General features: G+C 46.7%; 1 protein-coding gene across 1 annotated transcript in view; it reads left to right on the forward strand.

Moving 5' to 3' along the window:
• Positions 1-19786, forward strand: part of itga10 (integrin, alpha 10) — a 172929-nt gene that overhangs the window by 57485 nt on the left and 95658 nt on the right. The window contains exons 4-7 of the mRNA XM_069940600.1: positions 2324-2409; positions 3863-3977; positions 12368-12495; positions 18652-18800. Of these exons, the coding sequence (XP_069796701.1) occupies positions 2324-2409; positions 3863-3977; positions 12368-12495; positions 18652-18800 (478 nt within the window). The remainder of the gene's footprint in view (positions 1-2323; positions 2410-3862; positions 3978-12367; positions 12496-18651; positions 18801-19786) is intronic.

Genomic DNA, 19786 nt, shown 5'->3' on the forward strand with positions numbered 1-19786 from the left:
CTCTTCTCAGCCAATTCCTCCACCGCCCCGGACGCCGGCGTTTCAACGGGAGGTTCGGGTGCCTTCATCAGGCATCCGACCTGTTGGTCCAAGACAAGGGGAGAGCGTACAAACTCCACACAGACAGCACCTGAACTCGGGTGAACGTGGAGCTGCGACCCCACATTCCACATCAGGACTGTGTGTAAGATTGGGAGCAGTGAGATGGAAGCTTATTTTGTTCCTGTGATTTAAGCCTTTCTTGGGGTGGGGGGGGGGGTCCTTCTCTGACCACTTGCCCAACAATTAACCGAATCAGATGTGGAGTTACCACAATACAACAGTTCTCAACCTTTTTCTTTCCACTCGCGTCCCTGTGCCATTGGTGCTCTGTGATTAGTAAGGGATTGCTTAAGGTGGTCTGTGGGTGGAAAGAAAAAGTTTGAAGACCACTGCTTTAATCATCCCTCATTGACTTGTCATGTGCATGGTTTCAGAACGCTAAAGGAAATGGGCCAATGGCAATGACAATGAAAGAGTTTATCCAAAACTATTATTAAACATTTATTTTAATAAGAAAAAGTTTAACATTACATATGTTGAAAGAAGAGAAAACATGCAGATGTTGTTGAAAATTTTCAATAAATATTTAGTTCGGCCCTCGACTTAGTCCAAGTTTTTAATTTTGGCCCTCCGTGAATTTGAGTTTGACACCCCTGGTATAGAGCGTTGAGGAAGAAAGCTTATCCAGGTCAACCACCTTGAGCAGTTTTAATTCGTTGTTGGAGATATCAGGATAGGGAGATGATTTTGCGAATTGTGTTGCAGAATGCTCGAAGACATCAAACTCCATTGATGGTTCAGGGTAGTAGAGTGTTTTTTTTAAGCTGATTTGAGTCAAGAGATTATTAAGAGACATAAAGAATTTAATTCAGCAAAAGAAGCGCTGTGGAGAAAGGGATATAAATTTACCTTTCGGTATCCTGCTGTGTTGAAAGTTTTCTAAAGGATATTATAAACTTAAGGTTTACTCTGCATTGGCCCTAAGTGTGTGACAAGATTTTGTAGGGATGGAGTCTTGCTCTGCGACCAATTTATGCTGTCCTAGGCTGCAAGAGGAAGTACTGAGAGATGCCCTGAGGCTTGGTGCAGCCAACACTTCAGTGCCTTCGACACCCCCTTGCATCCCAGTTCCGATACCTGGTACTCCTTCAGCCAGTTTTGAACCAGTTTCCAGCCATCCGACAGCAGTCTCCAGTAGCCCACACCCTCTGTGAGTTCCTTGCCTCAAGTCACTAGCTGCCTGCCACATTTAGTCTTTCAGCCGCAGAGCCCCGCTCAGTGGTCCGCCGTCATGGTTACTGTCGTAGTCTGGAGCAACCATCCTCATCCTTTTTTTGGCTATACCACCTTAGGACTCTGCACAAAGTTTAGGGGCCCTTTTCCTGGTGGAGTAGTCAAGTTTAGTTGGCTTCCCCTGTACATCTCTCCTACCGACTACATAAAATCCATAAAACATATTTTATGATTTCAGTCCTTAAATGTGCTGTGGCACCTGGGGTAGGGGTGGGGTGCATATGGCACCCATTGAGAATGGCTGGTCTAGAGTTCTTCCATCACCAGGTATTGAGAGGCTGAGATTGGGGAAGCTCTTCAAATGACAGAGGGGGAAGCAACGACAAGGTGCCAGTGGGAAATGCTGGAGGAAATCAGCTGGTGTTGCAGCGACCATAGGAGGTACAGATGGAGCCTAGTTGCGGAGAGTTGGGTGGGCATCCTGTTCTAGTCTCTCGTGCCTCCTTATTGTGTATTCTGAATGGTTGCATCACCGTCTGATCTGGATGTGCCAAATGCACAGGACAGGAGAAAAGTAGAAAGAGTTGTGAACTCCGCCAGTGCCATCACGGGTGCCAGAGTTCATTCCCTCGGCGACATCTACAAGAGACGGTGTCTCAAGAAAGCAGCCTCTGTCCTCAAGGACCCTGCCACCCAGGCCATGCTCTCTTCACTCTGTCACCATCAGGAACAAGAGCCCGAAGACGAACACTCAACAGTACAATGACAGCTTCTTCCCCACTGCTGTAATTGGTAGCAATTTTGCATTTGTAACACACTGCAAAACTATGAATTTTGTGACATATGTTCATGCCAACTGGTTCTGATTCTGAAACCTCCGATGACACTGATCAGAAGTGCAAAGCAGGAGAACTGGAAGAAAGTGCTAATTAGCATGGTGGTGTAATTTTCTAGTCCTGGCCTTGTGTTAGGGAGAATGGATATATATAGAATAGTAATTATCATTTTGTATTCTGTGTTAACTCCAGTTTAATTCTGTGTGTTGCAGGAGAGGAAGCTCTGAAAAACGTCTCTGACAATATGAAGGACACCCACTTCGGCATGACATTGACCCGTAACTCACAGGGCTTCATGGTATGAAGTTTCCAAGATCTAAGCTGGCACTTTGGGGGACGCGGTTAGCGTGACGCTATTACGGTGCCAGCAACCCGGGATGGGTTTCTCCCACATGACCTGCGTGGAGTTACCTCCTGTGTCCTCTCACCCTCCACACGGTGTAAGCGGGAGTATTTGGGCAGTGTGGGCTCGTGTGCCCAGTCGGATCCTCCAATTTACAAGTGGCCTCAGTCTGGCAGTGCATGAGACCATGGATAGACAAGGGAATGGGATGGGGAATTGATTGAATTCTTTGTTTTTTTATTTTTATTAACATTAAAACCAAGAACATCAGGACAGCACAGAGAGAGGGTCTTCAGCACACCATGCCTAAATTAAATAAAACTCCTATTGCTTGCATCTGACACATATCCCCCTATCCCTGCAAATTCATGAGATAAACACTGCTGTCATATCTGCTTCCCAACGAAGGGCCCAGGCCTGAAGCATTGGTTACCCTCTACTTTTTATGGATGCTGTGTGACCTGCTGAGTTTCTCCAGTACTTTTGTACTCTAACAGGTCCTTCTGGCCCACAAGGCGGTGCCGCCCAAATACCCCAATTAAACCACAAACCCCAGGTATGTTTTAAAGGGTGGGAGGAAACTGGAGCACCCGGAGGAAACCCACACAGACACGAAGAGAACGTATGAACTCCTTACAGACAGAGCGGGATTCGAACTCGGGTTGCAGGTTCTGTAAAAGGCACCACATGGCAGGCAGGAGAAACTCCCAGTAAACTGGCTGTTGAGTCTCCGCCCTTTCTGAACTCAAAGAATTATTGAGGACCCTTTCCTGCCAGCACACGATCATCAGGAAGGAGGTACAGGAGCATCAAAACCAGGACTGCCAGGCTGGGGAATAGCTCCCTCCTGCTGGCTGTGAAATTGATGAACAGTATCTTGTAAATCATACAAAAATATTTATATATATTTATTTTAAAATTATATCTTACAATAAACTGCTGCTATTTGGCACCTATGGGGATTGGTAGGTGCTGGATAAGTGTATTTTTCAGTTGCTTGAGATTTACTCTTACGGTGCCTAACTAAAATGTATTTGCTGCCTCATGATTGGCTGATTCCACTCACCAGACGTCTAATATACAGATACTGTGATGAATCCACCTGGCATCTGAGTTGTGGATTGGCGAACTAACAGCGTGACACATCAATTTTAAACTTGTGTGTGTTTTACCTATTATTTTATTGTTAGCTCCTTTCATTTTAATTTATTTTCCTCAGTTTTTTTGCTGGTTGTTTGGGGCTGCCATTTGCTTAAATCTTGGATACCAGGGGTTTTAGTGTATTTGATTATTATTTGCTGTACATTGTGTGTATGCGTGTGCACCATGGTCCGGAGAAATGGTGTTTTGTCGGGTTGTATATGATAATGAATTTGAACCTTACCACCCATCTTCCCTCTTGTTGCAGGTGTGTGCTCCCCTCTGGTCTCAACAGTGTGGAAGTTCCATCTTCAACACTGGAATCTGTACAAACATCAGCTCCAACTTCAGGCCTTCAGGAATCATTGCACCCACCGTACAAGGTATGATCGGGGTCCATTTGATCTCCCGAACACAGGCAGCTCACCACTCAGATATGATTACATCCCCATTCAGCCAAGACTGTTCTAGACTTGGGCTTCCTGGAGGCCAACCCCCATCATTCCCATTATCAGAATGAGGGCAAACATAGAAGTTAGTGCAAAGCCAGCAACATCAGTGACCCAGGCTCCAATCTGCCGGTGTGTGTAAGGAATTTGTACATCTACCTGTGTCTGTGAGGATTTCCTCCAGATATCCAGGTATTCCAGTTTCCTTCCACCCTCTAAACATATGGGGTGTGTAGGCTAATTATTGTATTTGGATGGCACAGTCTAGTAATAAAACAGGTGTAATATTATATGAAATTGACTTTAGTCTGCAGTAAGGCAGACAGGTTTGCCATCAGCAGAAATTGCCCAGTACCCCTTGAAGTTAGAAAAAAAGAAGCAAAAGAGAGTTCCCCTGGAGTTAATGAGTGTCCATGGATTCACCTCCAGCACTCCTGAAGCCTCCACAGCCACACAGCCTTCATCCAAACCATTGGCAAGCTTAGCTCCAGCTCTGAACCGGCATGATCAGGCAGCCTTCAGCTGCCCTTGGCACCCTCTCGCATCCTGAGTTCAATACCTGGTACCCACTTCAGCTATTCAAGCCAGTCTCCAGCGGTCCACAGCCTGGTGTGAGTCTGTTGACCTGCGTGGGTTCTTTGCCTCAAGTCACCAACAGCCCACTGTGTTCTTCAGCTGCAGAGACCCTCTCTGGTCAGTGTGGTCAGTGTCCCGTGGGTCATCTCCTCTGCTTCTCCTTCTGCAACGGCGGTGGTTGGGGGGGGTGGGGGGGAGGAGTGGTGGGTGGTCTTCCCATTTTTGCCAGTCCTCTGCTTCCCTGGAGTCTGCAATGCCTTGGGGCCGCTGCTGAACATGGGCGCCACCATCTTCGGCCCAGATCCTGCTGTAGCAGGATTTTTAAATAAACCACTGTTGGCTCCTTTAACAGGCCGTTCTACTGGGCAGTAGAACCCTGTGGAGGAGCACTGTGTCTCCTCTCCTCACTCTCTGAAGGTCCATTCCAGCAGCCACACTGCCATTGCAACATTTTAACACCATTTTACCATGCTGTAGGTCTAAATTTAATAATTTTGAAAAACAATGCATTATATTCCTCCTGGTCAGCCCTAAACTTAAGGGCACGAACACTGACTTTTCTCATTTTAAGTAACACCCCCACCCCATCTGGTTCCATTATTTCTTCTCTCCTTTACCTACTCTTGTACCTACTTCCACCTCCACCTGCCCACTGACTCCCCCCAACATTTCTTCATCCCTTTTCCTCATAGTCTCTCCCTCTACACGTCATTCCACCACCCACACCTTCCGTTCTGAACTCCATAATCCTTTTGCCCCTCCCCAGCTTCTTTATAAGACCATGGGCCATCGAAGCAGAAATAGGCCATTCTGCCCCACCATTTAATCATGAGCTGATCCATTTCTCCACTCAGCCTTGCTGTCTGGCCTTCTCCCCATAACCTTTGATGGCCTGGCTAATCAAGAACCGATCAATCTCAGCCTTCAGTAAGATGGCCTCCACAACCGTTTGTGGCAACGAATTCCACATTTACCATCCTCTGGCTAAAGATATTCCTCCCCTTCTCTGTTCTAAGCAGACGCCCTTCAATCCTGAAGTTGTGGCCTTTTGTTCTGGACTCTCCCACCACAGGGAATAACCTTTCTACGTTCTCTGTCCACGCCTTTCAACATTTGAAATGTTTCAATGAGACCCCTCCCAATTCTCCTAAATTCCAATGAATACAGCTGTCTAACGCTCCTCATATAATAACCCTTTCATTCCCAGAATCATCCTTCTGAACTCTCTCCCACGTCAGTACATCCTTTCTTCAATGAAAAGCCCAAAACTGCTCACAGTGCTCCCAAGTGAGGTCTCACCAGTGCCTAATAAATGTATTTCACCTTTTTATCTTTATCATCTGCATAAAGAACTCTGAACTGAACCATTGATTGACCATTTCAACCCATGGACACTACCTGCCATGCTGATTTTCACCAGAAAATCTTTGTTTGGTGAAGGCTCTTGGTCTGCCTGGGAATACCAAATGTAATCTCCCCCCATTGGTTAATCTATTTTTTGGTCACCACTTAAAAATTTTCTGCTTCCCCATTGCTCTTGTTTTGCATTGTATTAATTTGCCTGAAATCAGGTAAACTGTGTGAAAGATCAAGGAACAGTAAAACCCCTGGTATCTGGAATTCAAGCAACTAACAAAAAAAAAATCAAGGAAAATAAATTTTTTAAAATTTAAAGAAATAAGAAACAATAGGTGAAAATATGCAAGTTTAAAATTGTAAAAGTAAATGTTCTCTGAAGTAACACAGAAACCTTTGGTGAAAGTGAGAGCGATTATTCATCCAGCGAAATGCCTTGGTTGGGTTTTGCTCGTAGCAGCTGTTTGAATAAAGTTTGTGATTGGATAAAATGGTGTCGCCAGGATGAAGAGATGGTCAATGTCACTCGCTGGTGGGGTCACTCTCTTAAAGTGTCTCCTTATCCCTTCTTAGTAAGAGGTGCCCTGGTCAGACAATTTATCTGTAAACTTTGTGGTGGGGGGGGGGGGTTAATCTATAATGTTTTTGTCTTTCGGGCCACTCCGAGGAGGGGGAGGAATCAGCAGTTGCAGGAAAGGTTAAATGTTTTCAAAGAATGTGACTGAAACATAAAGTAAAATGCATTCAGGTAGTTTATTATTATCATGCAAGTGAAGTTTGTTCAGTGTAAATAAAGTATAGTATTTTTGTTTTTTAAACTGTTTATTCTTAAAGCAGATGTATTAGTTCGGCATTGTAAGACTCAAGCAACTGGAAAATACACGTATCCGGCATTTACCAGTTCCCATAGGTGCCAGATACCAGGAGTTTTACTATATCTTAAAAGCTGGCTATGCTGAGTGTGAATTGAATGTGTGAATTTAAAGCAGACGTTCTCAACTTTTTTCCACCACCACCACCACCCCCCCCCCCACCAAACCCCCACCCCGGGCTCTTTTGTGTTCCCTTTGAAGCAGTCAAGTTTTGGTTTCTTTCGTACTTCTACTGACTACATAAAAATATTTATGCTATATGAGGTGAAAAGAAAGCAAAGCTTTTCTCTTTAGACTAAAGAAGGATGAGAGGGGACTTAATAGAGGTCTACAAAAATCTGAGGAAGAGTGGATAGCCAGCTCCTTTTTCCAAGGGCAGAGGACATCTGTACAAAGTGAAGGGAGGAAATTTAGGGGAGACATCAGGTAAGTTTTTTTACAGAGAGTTGTGGGGGCCTGGAATGCATTTCCAGGCGTAGTGGTGGAAGCTGGATTATTTGGATTTATTAGGAGCATTTAAGAGACTCTTAGACAGGCACATGGATGGAAGAAAAATAGAGGGTAACGAGGTAGGAATGTAGAGCATCAAGGGCCAAAGGGCCACTGTGCTGCAGTGTTCTATGTTCAATATTTACTTAAATGTACTGTGGCCTCAGAGAAGCCCGAGGGCCCCCGTTGAGAGCGGCTGATTTAGTGCACCCCATAATCTAAAGTTAACTTTGAAACAATAAGCTTGTGGTCAATTTGGAGGGGGTGGGGGGGAGGGGGAGGTCAAATTATGCTCTTTGTTTTTTTTCCACTGCCATCTTTTATAATTCAAAATGATTAAATTTTCTCTGACTTTTCAACGCCAGTAAACAGTTCACCACATGCCATTTTTAGTAGTTTCAATCCAGTTGCTCCTTGGCAATGAATAAGATAGTTGTTGAAAATACTTGCACAATTACTTCATTTTCTGTTGGATACATAAAATATGATGCAGGGTTCACAGTCGTGGAGGTTATGTTACTGGGAAAGGAATTCAGGAGGAAAGGACAATCATTTCAATTAAAATCTCCTTGGAAAATAACACATTATGTCTCATGGAACCACAAGAATTCCATCCAACATACTATCCTGTGCAATTTTCACCACTATTGCACAATCCCACCACCAGGCACATCTTTCACTCTCCTCTCTTGACCATCTTCCCGCTCCATCCTTGACTCCCTCATCCACTCCTCCCTTCCCACCAATTGACCCCCTTGGCATCTACCCCTGTGACCGCAGGAGATGCTCCACTTGCTCCCACACTTCCTACTTCACCACCATTCGGGGCCTCAAACAGCCTTTCCAAGTGAAGCAACATTTCACGTGAAATTGCAGGGGTCATCTACTGGATCCGGTGCTCCTGTTATGGTCTCCTCTACGTCAGAGACTGGGATATCGCTTCATTGAGCACTTTGGCTCTGTCCGCCCCAATAGGGGAGATCTCCCAGTGGCCACCTATTTCAATTCCCTGTCCCATTCCCTTGCTGACATGTCTGTGGTCTCTTGCACTGTCAGTCTGAGACCACCTGCAAATTGGAGGAACCTTGTCTTCTGTTTGGGCACCCTCCATCCGGATGGGATTAACAGCAACTTCTCCAGTTTACATTAACCCTCCTCCCCCGACCCTCTCTCTCTTTCTCTTTCCCTCTGCCTCCTTTCCTACAGCTCTGCATTAACAGAGCTATGTCTTCCCCAATCTATTCTCCCCTTTCCTCTCCTGCCTTCCTCTCTGTGTCCACCTTTGCCTTTGGCTTGTGCTCCTCCCCTTGCTCCTTCTCCCTCCTCCCCCACCTTTTTATTCAGTTGCCTGTCTGTTTTTCGCTTATGCCTTGAAGAAGGGCTTAGGTTTGAAAGATCCGTTTTCTATCTTTACCTCCTATGGCTGACCTGCTGAGTTCCTTCTGTGTATTAACTACACAGAAGTCTGAAGACTTCTTCTTTCACAAGAAACCCCAGACTTGAGATCTCAGGATGTATCTGGGAGGCACTCAGCTCCCTGAATTCTGAGGCATCGACAGTGGGAATAGCTCACCAAGAATCCAACCACCTGTGCTGTTGAGCACCACCTGCCCCATCTATAGAGGCTGTGGTCACATCACGACCCACAGAAGGCTACCCTCAATTCCTGTGGGCAGAAACAAGTTCAGGGATGGCTGCGGAATTTAAACCCACTTAACACCAAAAATATGGATTTTAAAAACTACTCTTGGTGAAGGTGACCACAAAATGACCAGATTGTTGTATAAAAACACCATCTGGTTCACGAATGTCCTTCAAGGGAAAAGGAATCTCCTACCCTTGCAAACTCTCCACTATATTTGACTCCAGGCACACCACAACACCAATGACTCATAACTGTTCTCTGAAGTGACCCAGTGAGGCATAGAAGCCTTTAGAACAATAGAACACTACAGTACATCTAGTCTGTGCTAAACTATTAATTTGCCCAGTCCCACTGACCTGCACCCAGTCCATATCTCTCATACCCCTCCAATCCATGTTCTTGCCCAAATTCTTCTTAAATATTAAAATTCAACAGGCAGCTCATTCGACACTCCCATCACTCTCAATGTGAGGAAGTTCTCCTGAATGTTCCCCCTAAACTTTTCCCCTTTCACGCTTAACCCATGTCCTCTCTCCAATCCTCAGTGGAAATGCCTGCTTGCTTTTCTCTATATATATAGTATGCCCAACATAACTTTGTGTATCAAATTTCCCCTCATTCTTCTGCGATCCAGGAAATAAAGCAGGGTCGATGCCAGAACAAGTTAATGAGGGGGCATTAAGGGAACCATGGTGGGGCACAATCTGACACTCGAAAACTTGCTTGAGGAGGGGGGAAGAGGTGGTGGTGGCTACCTGAACCTCTAATGTAGTAGACAAATGTGCTGCCTATATTACTTGGAGACTAGGGATGCTAAGGAGCTAGACATCAATGATGCTTGACACACACTCGTGATGCTGCTGCTGAGGGTGGGGACAGGGGATTACAATACCTCATTTGGGGGGGGGGGGGTCACAATACATAATTTAGGGGGGCATTGTCTGCAAATGGCTCCTTTCCCCTATTGGTGCCGTCCCTGGAATAAAGTCCTAACCTACTAAACCATTCCCTGTAGCAATAAGGCGCTTCCTAAAGTACATAGTAAGTAATGGCCCGCTAGAAAAGCTGATAGTGTTTCTTTGTAAACAACCTGAACCTTGGAGGTCCATGCCCAAGGTAGCTGTACCTGTGCTGGGCAGTGGACCACAGAGGTAGCAGACTCCGGGGGGAGCAGCAGACCAATGCAGGGTGCTTCATCCTGTATTCGTATGTGTGAGTTCTTAGACAACACATGGATAAAGGAAAAAGTTCCTTACTTTAAAGATGATGTAAACAGCCCATGAGGCATGTCATGTGGCTGCAAACCTCCATTTCAGATCTCTTATACAGCAGTCTCTTGCTCTGTGTTAGCCCCCTGCTGACAGCCAAGTATAATCAAACAGGAGCTATAATCCTTAAGGCATTCCTAGTTGCATTGCAAACTTGATCACTATCATTACACAGGGCACCAGAAATGGGGAGAACACTGCCCCGTTGAGAAAGAGAAACATGGGAAATAACCCTACATGGGCTCAGAAGCTGAAGGACCCACACAAGCTATGGGCTGCTGGCAACTTGTGATTGAAGGACCCACACAGGCCGGGCTGCTGGAGCTTGGCTTATGGCAACCAGGTGTTTGAACCGGGATTCAAGAGGGTACTGAGGACAAGAAGGGCTCACGAAAGACCTCAGGCGCTGAAGGCTTCCTGATCTTTGGTTTGGATTTGGAGCTTGGGTTGCCGATAGAGCGAACAGGAGCCACTGTAATGTTGGGGAGGCAGTATTCGGAAGGTGCTGTGGTGATCAAGGGCTAAAACTGTGAGAGAGGCGGTATTGATGGAATGTGTTACAGGAGGGGCAGTACTGATGGAATGTGTTATGGGAGGCATGGTACTGATGGACGGAGTTATGGGAGGGGTGGTACTGATGTAATGTGTTACAGGAAGGGTGGTACTGATGGAATGTGTTATGGGATGGGCAGTACTGCTGGAATGTGTTACGGGAGGGGGAGGGGTGGTAATGATGCAATGTGCTGTAGGCGGGCAGATTCTTAACTACATCTATAGTGTGAATCTCCCAGTGGCCCTCCATTTCAGTCCTCCATCCCATTCCCATTCTGACATCTCTCTCCATGATCTTATGCACTGCCACACAGAGACCACCCGCAAATTGGAGGATCCACACTTCATCTTCTATCTGAGCACCCTCCAGCCTGTTGACATTTACTTCAACTTCTTCAGTTTCCATTCGAAACAACCCCATCCTGCCCGCTCCTTTCCTCAAGTTCTGTTTCTCTATCACTCTTCTCTTTTCCCTCTGTCTCCTTTTTCAGAACTACAGTCCATTCTAACCCTCCTCTCTCCTGCCCTCCTATCACATCCAATTCACACCTTTTGACTTTTGGTCTGAGCTCCTCCCCCTCCCATTCATCTATTTTTTTCCCCAGCTTTTAAAACCTGACTCACAAAGTCTGTTTATAGAGGAAAAAAGAAGTGAATGTAAAGGTGAATATTCTCCACATTTACATCGATTTACCTACCTTAATAAAAATGCCAACAGTGGATGCTGGATGCAGTTTCTGCTCCTTCTGGTCTCACAGGTGAAGTGAGTCACTCCACCTCACTCCTTATAGCCGCTGAAGGAAGCTGCTTAGGGGCAGGCTGATGACTTGGCGATGATGCTGTTCGCCCACAACCCAGGATCCACCTCCAGGGATCCCACAGTGATTGGTGCTGGGGTTAGGACTCCCTCCTGCCATCTGGAAATCTCCTCTTCTTGTTCCCCTCGGCCCCTCACCATGCTGCCAAGACCAAGCAGAAAGGCAAGGAGGAGTGGAGAGAGCAGGAATGGACATGCAAAGTGAGGGGGATTGGAGGGAGTCTGGCTTGAAGAGCGCTGAAACTCTATGGGGCAAAGAGAGCCGGAGCCCGCCAAGCCAACGAAGCCAGAGGGCGAAGGGACTCGAGTGCTAAGCTCCATGGCCGGGAAAGAATGAGGACATATGCTGCATATCTCAGAGCGGTTCCAGCTGTGTGGGGGATTATGGGTAATGAAGACAGCCATTGCTCCGCGCATATGTTTGACCTCACGGCGATGGGTGGCGCTGCTGCACCACTTGCCCGCCTCCCTCAACTCCGGAGGATGGCTGCCGATGCCACTCTCTATAAAAGCAATGCTGGAACTGCCTTGTAGGCCTTCTCCATAAAAAGTTAAGCTTGCCTTTTTTTTCCCTAATGGAGCCAGTCTCAATGTGGTGTCGCTGCATAAAAATACCTACACAACATAACTTGAGGAATGGCGCAGGCCCAAAACGTCGGTTGTATAATATATCTTTACCTTCTATGGACTCTGCTAGACCAACTGTCTTCCTCCAACATCTCTATAACAACCTCCATATCCTTTTTCAGATTGTGGAGTCTCCATGGACATTGTGATTCTGTTGGATGGGTCAAACAGCATCTACCCTTGGCACGAAGTGCAGAGATTTCTCAGTAATGTCCTCAACAAGTTCCACATTGGGCCGAAACAGATACAGGTACATCTAGAACCTTCTGTCGCACTCATACATCGATGCTTTCCACTCTCCTACAAAGGCAGGCAGTGGGTGTAGGAGTCGGCCCACCATCCTGTCGAGCTTGCTCCGCCATTCAATAAGACTGTGGCAGTTCTGGTTGTGGTCTCAACTACACCTATCCTCCTGCTCCCCAGAACCTTAGTTCCATAACTACTCAAAAATCTATCTCCCTGTGTCATAACTGCACTCAGTGAGGCAAGCCTCTCCTGCTCCCTAAGGCGGAGAATTCCCGCAGGTGCACTCTTCTCTGGGAAAGAGGTTCCTCCTCATCCCTGACCTGAATCCACTCTCCAGAATCTTGAGGCTTTGCCCCTCGTTCTAGTCTCACCTGCCAGTGGAAACAACCTCCCTGCTTCCATCTTATCTCTCCCCGCCCTATATTAAAATTAAACGTTCAGCATGGTACAGGCAATTTCGGCCCACAAGTCCGTGACAGTGAATTAACTTGCACCCCATTAAGCTACACCTCCTGCACGTATCAAACAGTGGGAGGAAACTGAAGCCCCTGGGGGAAAACCCACGCAGACACAGGGAGAAACATACAAACTCCTTTCAGACAAAGTGAGATTCGAAACAGAGTCCAAATTGCTCACACTGTAAAGGTTTTGCGCCAACCACTACACAAACCGAGCCGCACTCCTGTAATGATACTCCACCCTTTACTAAATCATCTCCCACCCTCCTCTAAAATATCCCCACCCTCCTCTATAACATTCCCCCTCTAATATATCCCCACTCCTCTGAAATATCCCCCTCCACTAAAATATTCCCACCCTCCTCTAAAATATCCCTGCCCTCCTCTATAATATTCCCCTCCACTAAAATATTCCCACCCTCCTCTAAAATATCCCTGCCCTCTATAATATTCTCCCTCCACTAAAATATCCCTTGCCCTCCTCTAAAATATACCCCTCCTCTAAAATATTCCCATCCTTCTCTAAAATATCCCCGCTCTCCTCTAAAATATCCCCATCCTCCTCTAAAATATCCCTGCCCTCCTCTATAATATTCCCCCCTCTAAAATATCCCCCTTCCTCTAAAATATCCCTTGCACTCCTCTAAAATATCCCCACCCTCCACTAAAATATCCCCCACCCTCCATTAAAATAAGCTGTATCCTCCACAAAACCTCTCCCCACTATGAATAATCCCCATTAACTGGTGATGGTGCCCCTCTTCACTATGTTACCCTCCTCACCATGCATTGTGCTGGACCTCATCCACAGGTGGCCAAGCGGCTCCTGGAGAGGGATAGTTGGCTGTAAATGAACTTGATTTGACTGTCACGCCAAACCTCTAGAAACCTTGTTGACCGGGTGTGATGATTCCTTCTTTCTTTTATGGTCAATGTGGCAGGCACCAAGAGATTTCTTTAGGCAGTCCTTGTACCTTTTCTTTGGTGCACCTCTGTCACGGTTGCCAGTGGAGAGCTCGCCATATAACACGATCTTGGGAAGGCGATGGTCCTCCATTCTGGAGACGTGACCCATCCAGCGCAGCTGGATCTTCAGCAGCGTGGACTCGATGCTGTCGACCTCTGCCATCTCGAGTACTTCGACGTTAGGGACGGTTTGCGTGAATCTCTTAATCCAAAATCGCAGTGGAGTGTGGCGACTTTTTTTATGATGTGTGGATGGTGCACAAAACGAAGCTTTCACTCTATTAATTTTAGACATTAAACACTGTAATGGGCCCTTCTGGGCCACAACCCCATGGTGCCCAAATACACCCAATTAACCTACAACCCCAATATGAAGGGTACACTGGAGGAAACAAATGTAGACACGGGGAGAATGTACAAACTGCTTATCACTGGAGCTTCAATAGCATCGAGCTATCTGCTATGCTAACCATGCTGCCCCTCGTGGTATCTTGTTGTCTGTGACATTAATCATCAAATCTCGGAGTTATCTCACCAGCCTTGCGTTTACCCCCGCGGCAGGATTGGTTTTTTCCAACCCTGCCATCAGCTTTACCGCTGTTTCATGTTTAAAGTTTGACTCTTTATTTGATACAGTTGTACCGTCCCACAACCTCCGAGCGCTGAGATCAGATGTTAGCTGTGTTAGCACGGATGGGTGATGCCAGTTTATTGCTCCGTGCTGTGAATAGTTCTACCACTGAGGACAGGGTCACTGCCAAACTATCGTCTCATTACACAGCCTCTCATTTGAGATGATGCATATAATTTTTTAAAAATCAAAGCCTTTCCTCCCAGTCCTATTCTGGGAAAGCACTTGCAGAAGCAAACTGAATCAAAACACAGACCCGATGTAAATTTAGCTTCTTATTGAAAGAAAAGACCCCTAACCTCAAAGGGTGAAAAACTACAGCATGCTGTTGTGCAGAGGGACTTGGGAGTGCTTGTGCATGAATCGCAAAAAATTAGGTTGCAGGTGCAGCAGGTTATTAAGAAGGCAAATGGAATGTTGGCCTTCATCGCGAGAGGAATTGAATTCAGAAGTACGGAGGTAATGTTGCAACTGTATAAGGTACTGGTGAGACCGCACCTGGAGTACTGTGTCCAGTTCTGGTCTCCATATTTGAGGAAGGATATACTGGAGACGGTCCAGAGGAAGTTTACTAGGTTGATCCCTGGGATGAAGGGGTTGACTTATGATGAAAGATTAAATCGTCTAGGATTATATTCGCTCGAGTTCAGAAGAATGAGAGGAGATCTTATAGAAACATAGAGGATTATGAAGGGTATGGATAAGATAGATGTAGGAAGGTTTTTTGAGCTGGCCGGGGAAACTAAAACGAGAGGACACAGTCTCAAGATTCGGGGGAGAAGATTTAGGACAGAGATGAGGAAAAATAGTTTTTCCCAGAGAGTAGTGAATGTTTGGAATTCTCTAACCAGGGAAGTGGTTGAGGCTGCTTCATTAAACATATTTAAAATTCGGTTAGATAAATTTTTACATGATAGAGGAATTAGGGGATATGGGGAGAAGGCAGGTAGGTGGAGTTAGGTCATAAATTAGATCAGCCATGATCGTATTGAATGGCGAAGCAGGCTCGATGGGCCTACTCCTGTTCCTACTTCCTATGTTCCTATGTCCCTTTTATTGTCACATACTACAGGTACAAATTCTTTTATCCGAAACCCTTGGGACCAGACACTTTTCAGAATTCGGTTTTTTAGATAATAGAATAATTAGTAAAGGCAGAACATTGTATTATTGCACTGATTTCAGATTTGCACAAAATTACACACTCCAACTAGAAGGGTCTCTGAATGGGGTGGGGGGTGTTGCAGCAGCGCTGGACATGGTGGGGATGGCCTTGGACTGTCTACAACAAATCGGGCATCTGTATACGGTGAATCGGAAGCGCTGGAATCTGTTTTTGCCACTGGCACCTATAAGTAAGGATTCCCTAGGGTTCCACTAATTACCGGCATGGAGCGACATGGGATATTCAAGGGTGAGTTGAGCGTGGGTCGCGTCAGGTCATGTTTGGCGCCAAACGCGAAAATGTTTAGTTTTCAGAAATTTTCGGTTTATGGAATTTTGGATCAAAGAATTCGTACCTGTAGTACATAAAAATGTAATATACATGATATACTTCGTCTTATCTGCATAAGGCAAACAGAGAGCTGCCACGAGCATTGCCCAGCACCCCTACAATAGTAGAAAGAGAAACAAAAGAGACTCCCTCAGAGACACAGAGTGTCCGTGGATTCGCCTCCAGTGTGCCTGCAGCCTCTGCAGCCGCACACACTCTAAATCATTGGTAGCCCAAGCTTCAGATCCAAACCTCCAACATGATCGGTGCCCAAGACCCTTCGGGAGCCCTTCTTGCCCTCAGCATCCTCTCAAATCCTGCTTCTGATCCTTGTTTCCCATGAGCCGGCAGCCCGCAGCCAGTGTGGGCTCTTCAACCACAGGTTCAACCAGCGGTCTGTGGCATGGAACTTTGAGCATCCAGGCCCAAGGGACTCAGCTTCAGCCAGAGCATAGCTGGAATTTTAGTTAGAAAGGGCCTTCATATATAAAAAAACAGGAGGCAGCCCTTTGGAGAGCTTCATCATGCCTGATCTTTCACCTCAGTGCCATTTCCATGTGTTCTGCTCTCATCCCCTCTCTCTCCTTTTCTCTAGCTCCCCACCCCCTTTCCCTCTCCATTCAGAGAGCTACGCTCTATCCCATCACTTTTCAGCTTCTTTCACCCTTGTACTACCAATCAGATAGAGAGTCGTGATTAATAGGCTTTAATCACCTTAAAGTGTCAGCACAGCTTGCATGTTGCTGGCCCAGTTCCAAGGCAGGTACTGAGGGAGGGGTTTGGACCTTTATGGGGATATCTGGGAGGGAGGAGTCACAGGTTCAGGGGGTGGGCCAGCCCATTCATACATCTATACACATAGTGGTAGCACCACAACTCTCACACCTGTATCCATCTATGACCTCTTAGTGAGTCCTCCTCCTCCTCCTGCCCCTTCCCTCCTCCTCTCCTCTCCCCCGCCCCTTCCTCCTCCATATGCCCATTCCTCCCTCCACTCCTCCTCCTCACACTGCCCCTTCCTCCTTCCTCTCCTGTCCTCCTCCCCCATCCCTTCCTCCCTCCTCACCTCTCCAACTCCCCCCTCCTCCTCCTTTTATCTCAGACGCCTGCCTGCTCTTTGGTTGTACCTTGACAAAGGGCCCAGGCCCGAAACATTGGTGACCCTTTACTTCCTATGGATGTGGCATGACCTACTGAGTTTGTCCAGCATGTCTGTGTATTGTGCTTGACTGCAGACTTTCCTGTTTAACTGTGCTTCATGCAGGTTGACCTGCCTAGATAGCACACAAAAGAAAGCTTCCCACTGTATCTTGGTATAGGTGACGAGAACAGATTCAAATTTCAGATTGATTGTCAGGGTACGTACATGACATCACATACAACCCTGAGGATCTATATATCCTGTGGGCCAGGCAGTTATCTGAAGTGTAAACTGTACTCAAGAAAAAGATACCTGTACAAAAGAGAGAAATGTAAAGCAAATATTCATGCGAAGGGTTTCATCGTTGTCACACACCACTTGGGAGCAACGTGACTGTAGGAGTTAAACACATAAGTCTGCAGGCGCTGGGATTATAGTGGAATACACTAAGGTCCTGGAGAATCCAGCACGTTCACTTCGTCTGCATCAATCGCCAACCATTTCAACTATGCGTTCCCCCCTCCCATGTTCACGTGTCTGTCCAGGGCCTCATGAACTGTTAAATCAAGGCCCCTTGTAAATTGGAGGAGCAACACCTTATGTTCGGTCTGGGCACTCTTCAGCTGGATGGCATTAACATCAACCTCACCTTTTTCTGTTGGTCCACTCCCCATTCTCCCTCTCTTCCTCATTCCCTTTGTCTTTTTTCCTCCAGTGCTCCACTCTCTTCCCTCTCCATTCACAGAGGAATCCCCCTCCCCCTGTTTGCTGCTGTGCCTTCCCTCTCTTATCAACCTATTACTTCTTGCCTGTGGGCGCCTACCTACATTTCACTCACACCTTGACGAAAGGCTCAGGCCCGAAATGTCGGTTAAATTTCTTTATTGACACTGCAAGACCTGCTAAGTTTCTACAGCACTCTTATGTGTTAACTAGAATCTGCAAACTTCCTTGTTTCATGCCTGTAGGAGATGTATTTGGTGGAATACTGAGGCTGGGAATTGTACAGGTTTGAGTTGGAAATTATTGGCTGGGTGCAACTGACAGAAATAGGGAGGGGTTGGGCCGATTCTCATGTGAAATGAAGGTCTGGTGTGCTTTTACTTCTGTACTGATTGTACTGACAATAACCAGCAGTGCGAGTATAAGACAGCTTTAATAAACTAATATGTACACTAAGTGGTCTTGTCTCTCTGTAAGACAAACCTGGAAGGCTAGACTGTAGCTCTGGACTGCTTTATATACAAGGTCACCGGGATGACCCCTGGTGACCTAGTGGTGTAATTACATATCACCACAACTTCAATCACGGTGTCTGCAGACTTTTGTGTCTTACTTTTGGCCCATGTAATGTGGTTATTTCTTTGCTCATGAGAGGCCCCAGTTTATGGGCTGCACCTGGTAGGGTGGGTTCAGTCCGGAGGGGAGCCAGTTCCTGGGCAGTCAACTCCTCCCATTTCTTCCTCCAGATTGGAGTGTTGCAGTACGCGGAGACGGTCGTTCACGAGTTCCACCTCGGCCAGCACCGGACAGCGCGAGCGGTGATAGAGGCCGCCAGGAAAATCAGCCGGCAGGGCGGCCGCAAGACCAAGACGGCGCTGGCCATCAGAGTGGCCTGGTGAGTGCTGGTGCCACCGTGGAGATTCTGGCAGTTTGAAAAGCCGACGTCCACTAATCCAGCCCGCGTGTCAAGTACTTTCTCCCTTTTCAAAGGTTCCTTTCATTGTCACATTAAAAATGTAATACATATGATCTACTTTTGCTGGCGTAAAGCAAAGAGTCACCATGAGCATTGTCCGACACCATCAATACTCAGAGAAAGAGAAACAGTGAAAGAGAGTCCCTTCAGAGTCACTGAGTATCCGTGGATTCCCGTCCAGCACTTCCGCAGCTACTGCAGCCGCGCAGACTCCTGTTCAATCCAGATCCAAACCTCTGAAACAATCAGGAAGCCTTTAGCACCCGAGTCCCATTGGGAGCCGATCTTGCCCTCACCACCCTCTCGAATCTTGGTTCAATTACCTGGTTCATGTCTGTCCATTGACCACCTCTACAGCAGCCCACAGCCCGTGTGAGTCCCCCAACTGCATCTCTAGCAGCCGATGTGGGTCCCCCGACTGCAAGTCTCCAGCAGCCTGCAGCCTATGTGGGTCCTCCAAGTACGTCTCCAGCAGCCTGCAGCCTGGGCAGGTGCCTCAGCTGCTGAACCGCTTGCTAATCGCTACCATGGTCACTGTCCTGTAGGGTTATCTCCTCTGCTCCTCCTTCTCAACGGGAGGGTCTTCTCCCTGTTTCTGATGCCCTGAGCTGGTCTGCTGCAGCAGACCCTTAAAACTATGCCCCCTTGTGTTAGCCATTTCAGACCCAGGGATAAAAGGCCTCTGGCTGCCCACACAATTCACAAGGAAAATCAAACAGTTTGCACTTCAAATGAAACAGGAAAGTATGCAGATGCCGTGATTGTAGTTAATTAACAAAAATGCAGGAAGAACTCAGCAGGTCTCTCAGTGTACTTAAAAGGTAAAGGTATCTAATCAACGTTTCAAGCCTGAGCCCTTCTTCAAGGTATAAGCAATAAGTAGACAGCCAACTAAATAAAATGGC

This window comes from Narcine bancroftii, chromosome 5 (assembly GCF_036971445.1).
Source record: "Narcine bancroftii isolate sNarBan1 chromosome 5, sNarBan1.hap1, whole genome shotgun sequence".
Taxonomy (NCBI): Eukaryota; Metazoa; Chordata; class Chondrichthyes; order Torpediniformes; family Narcinidae; genus Narcine; species Narcine bancroftii.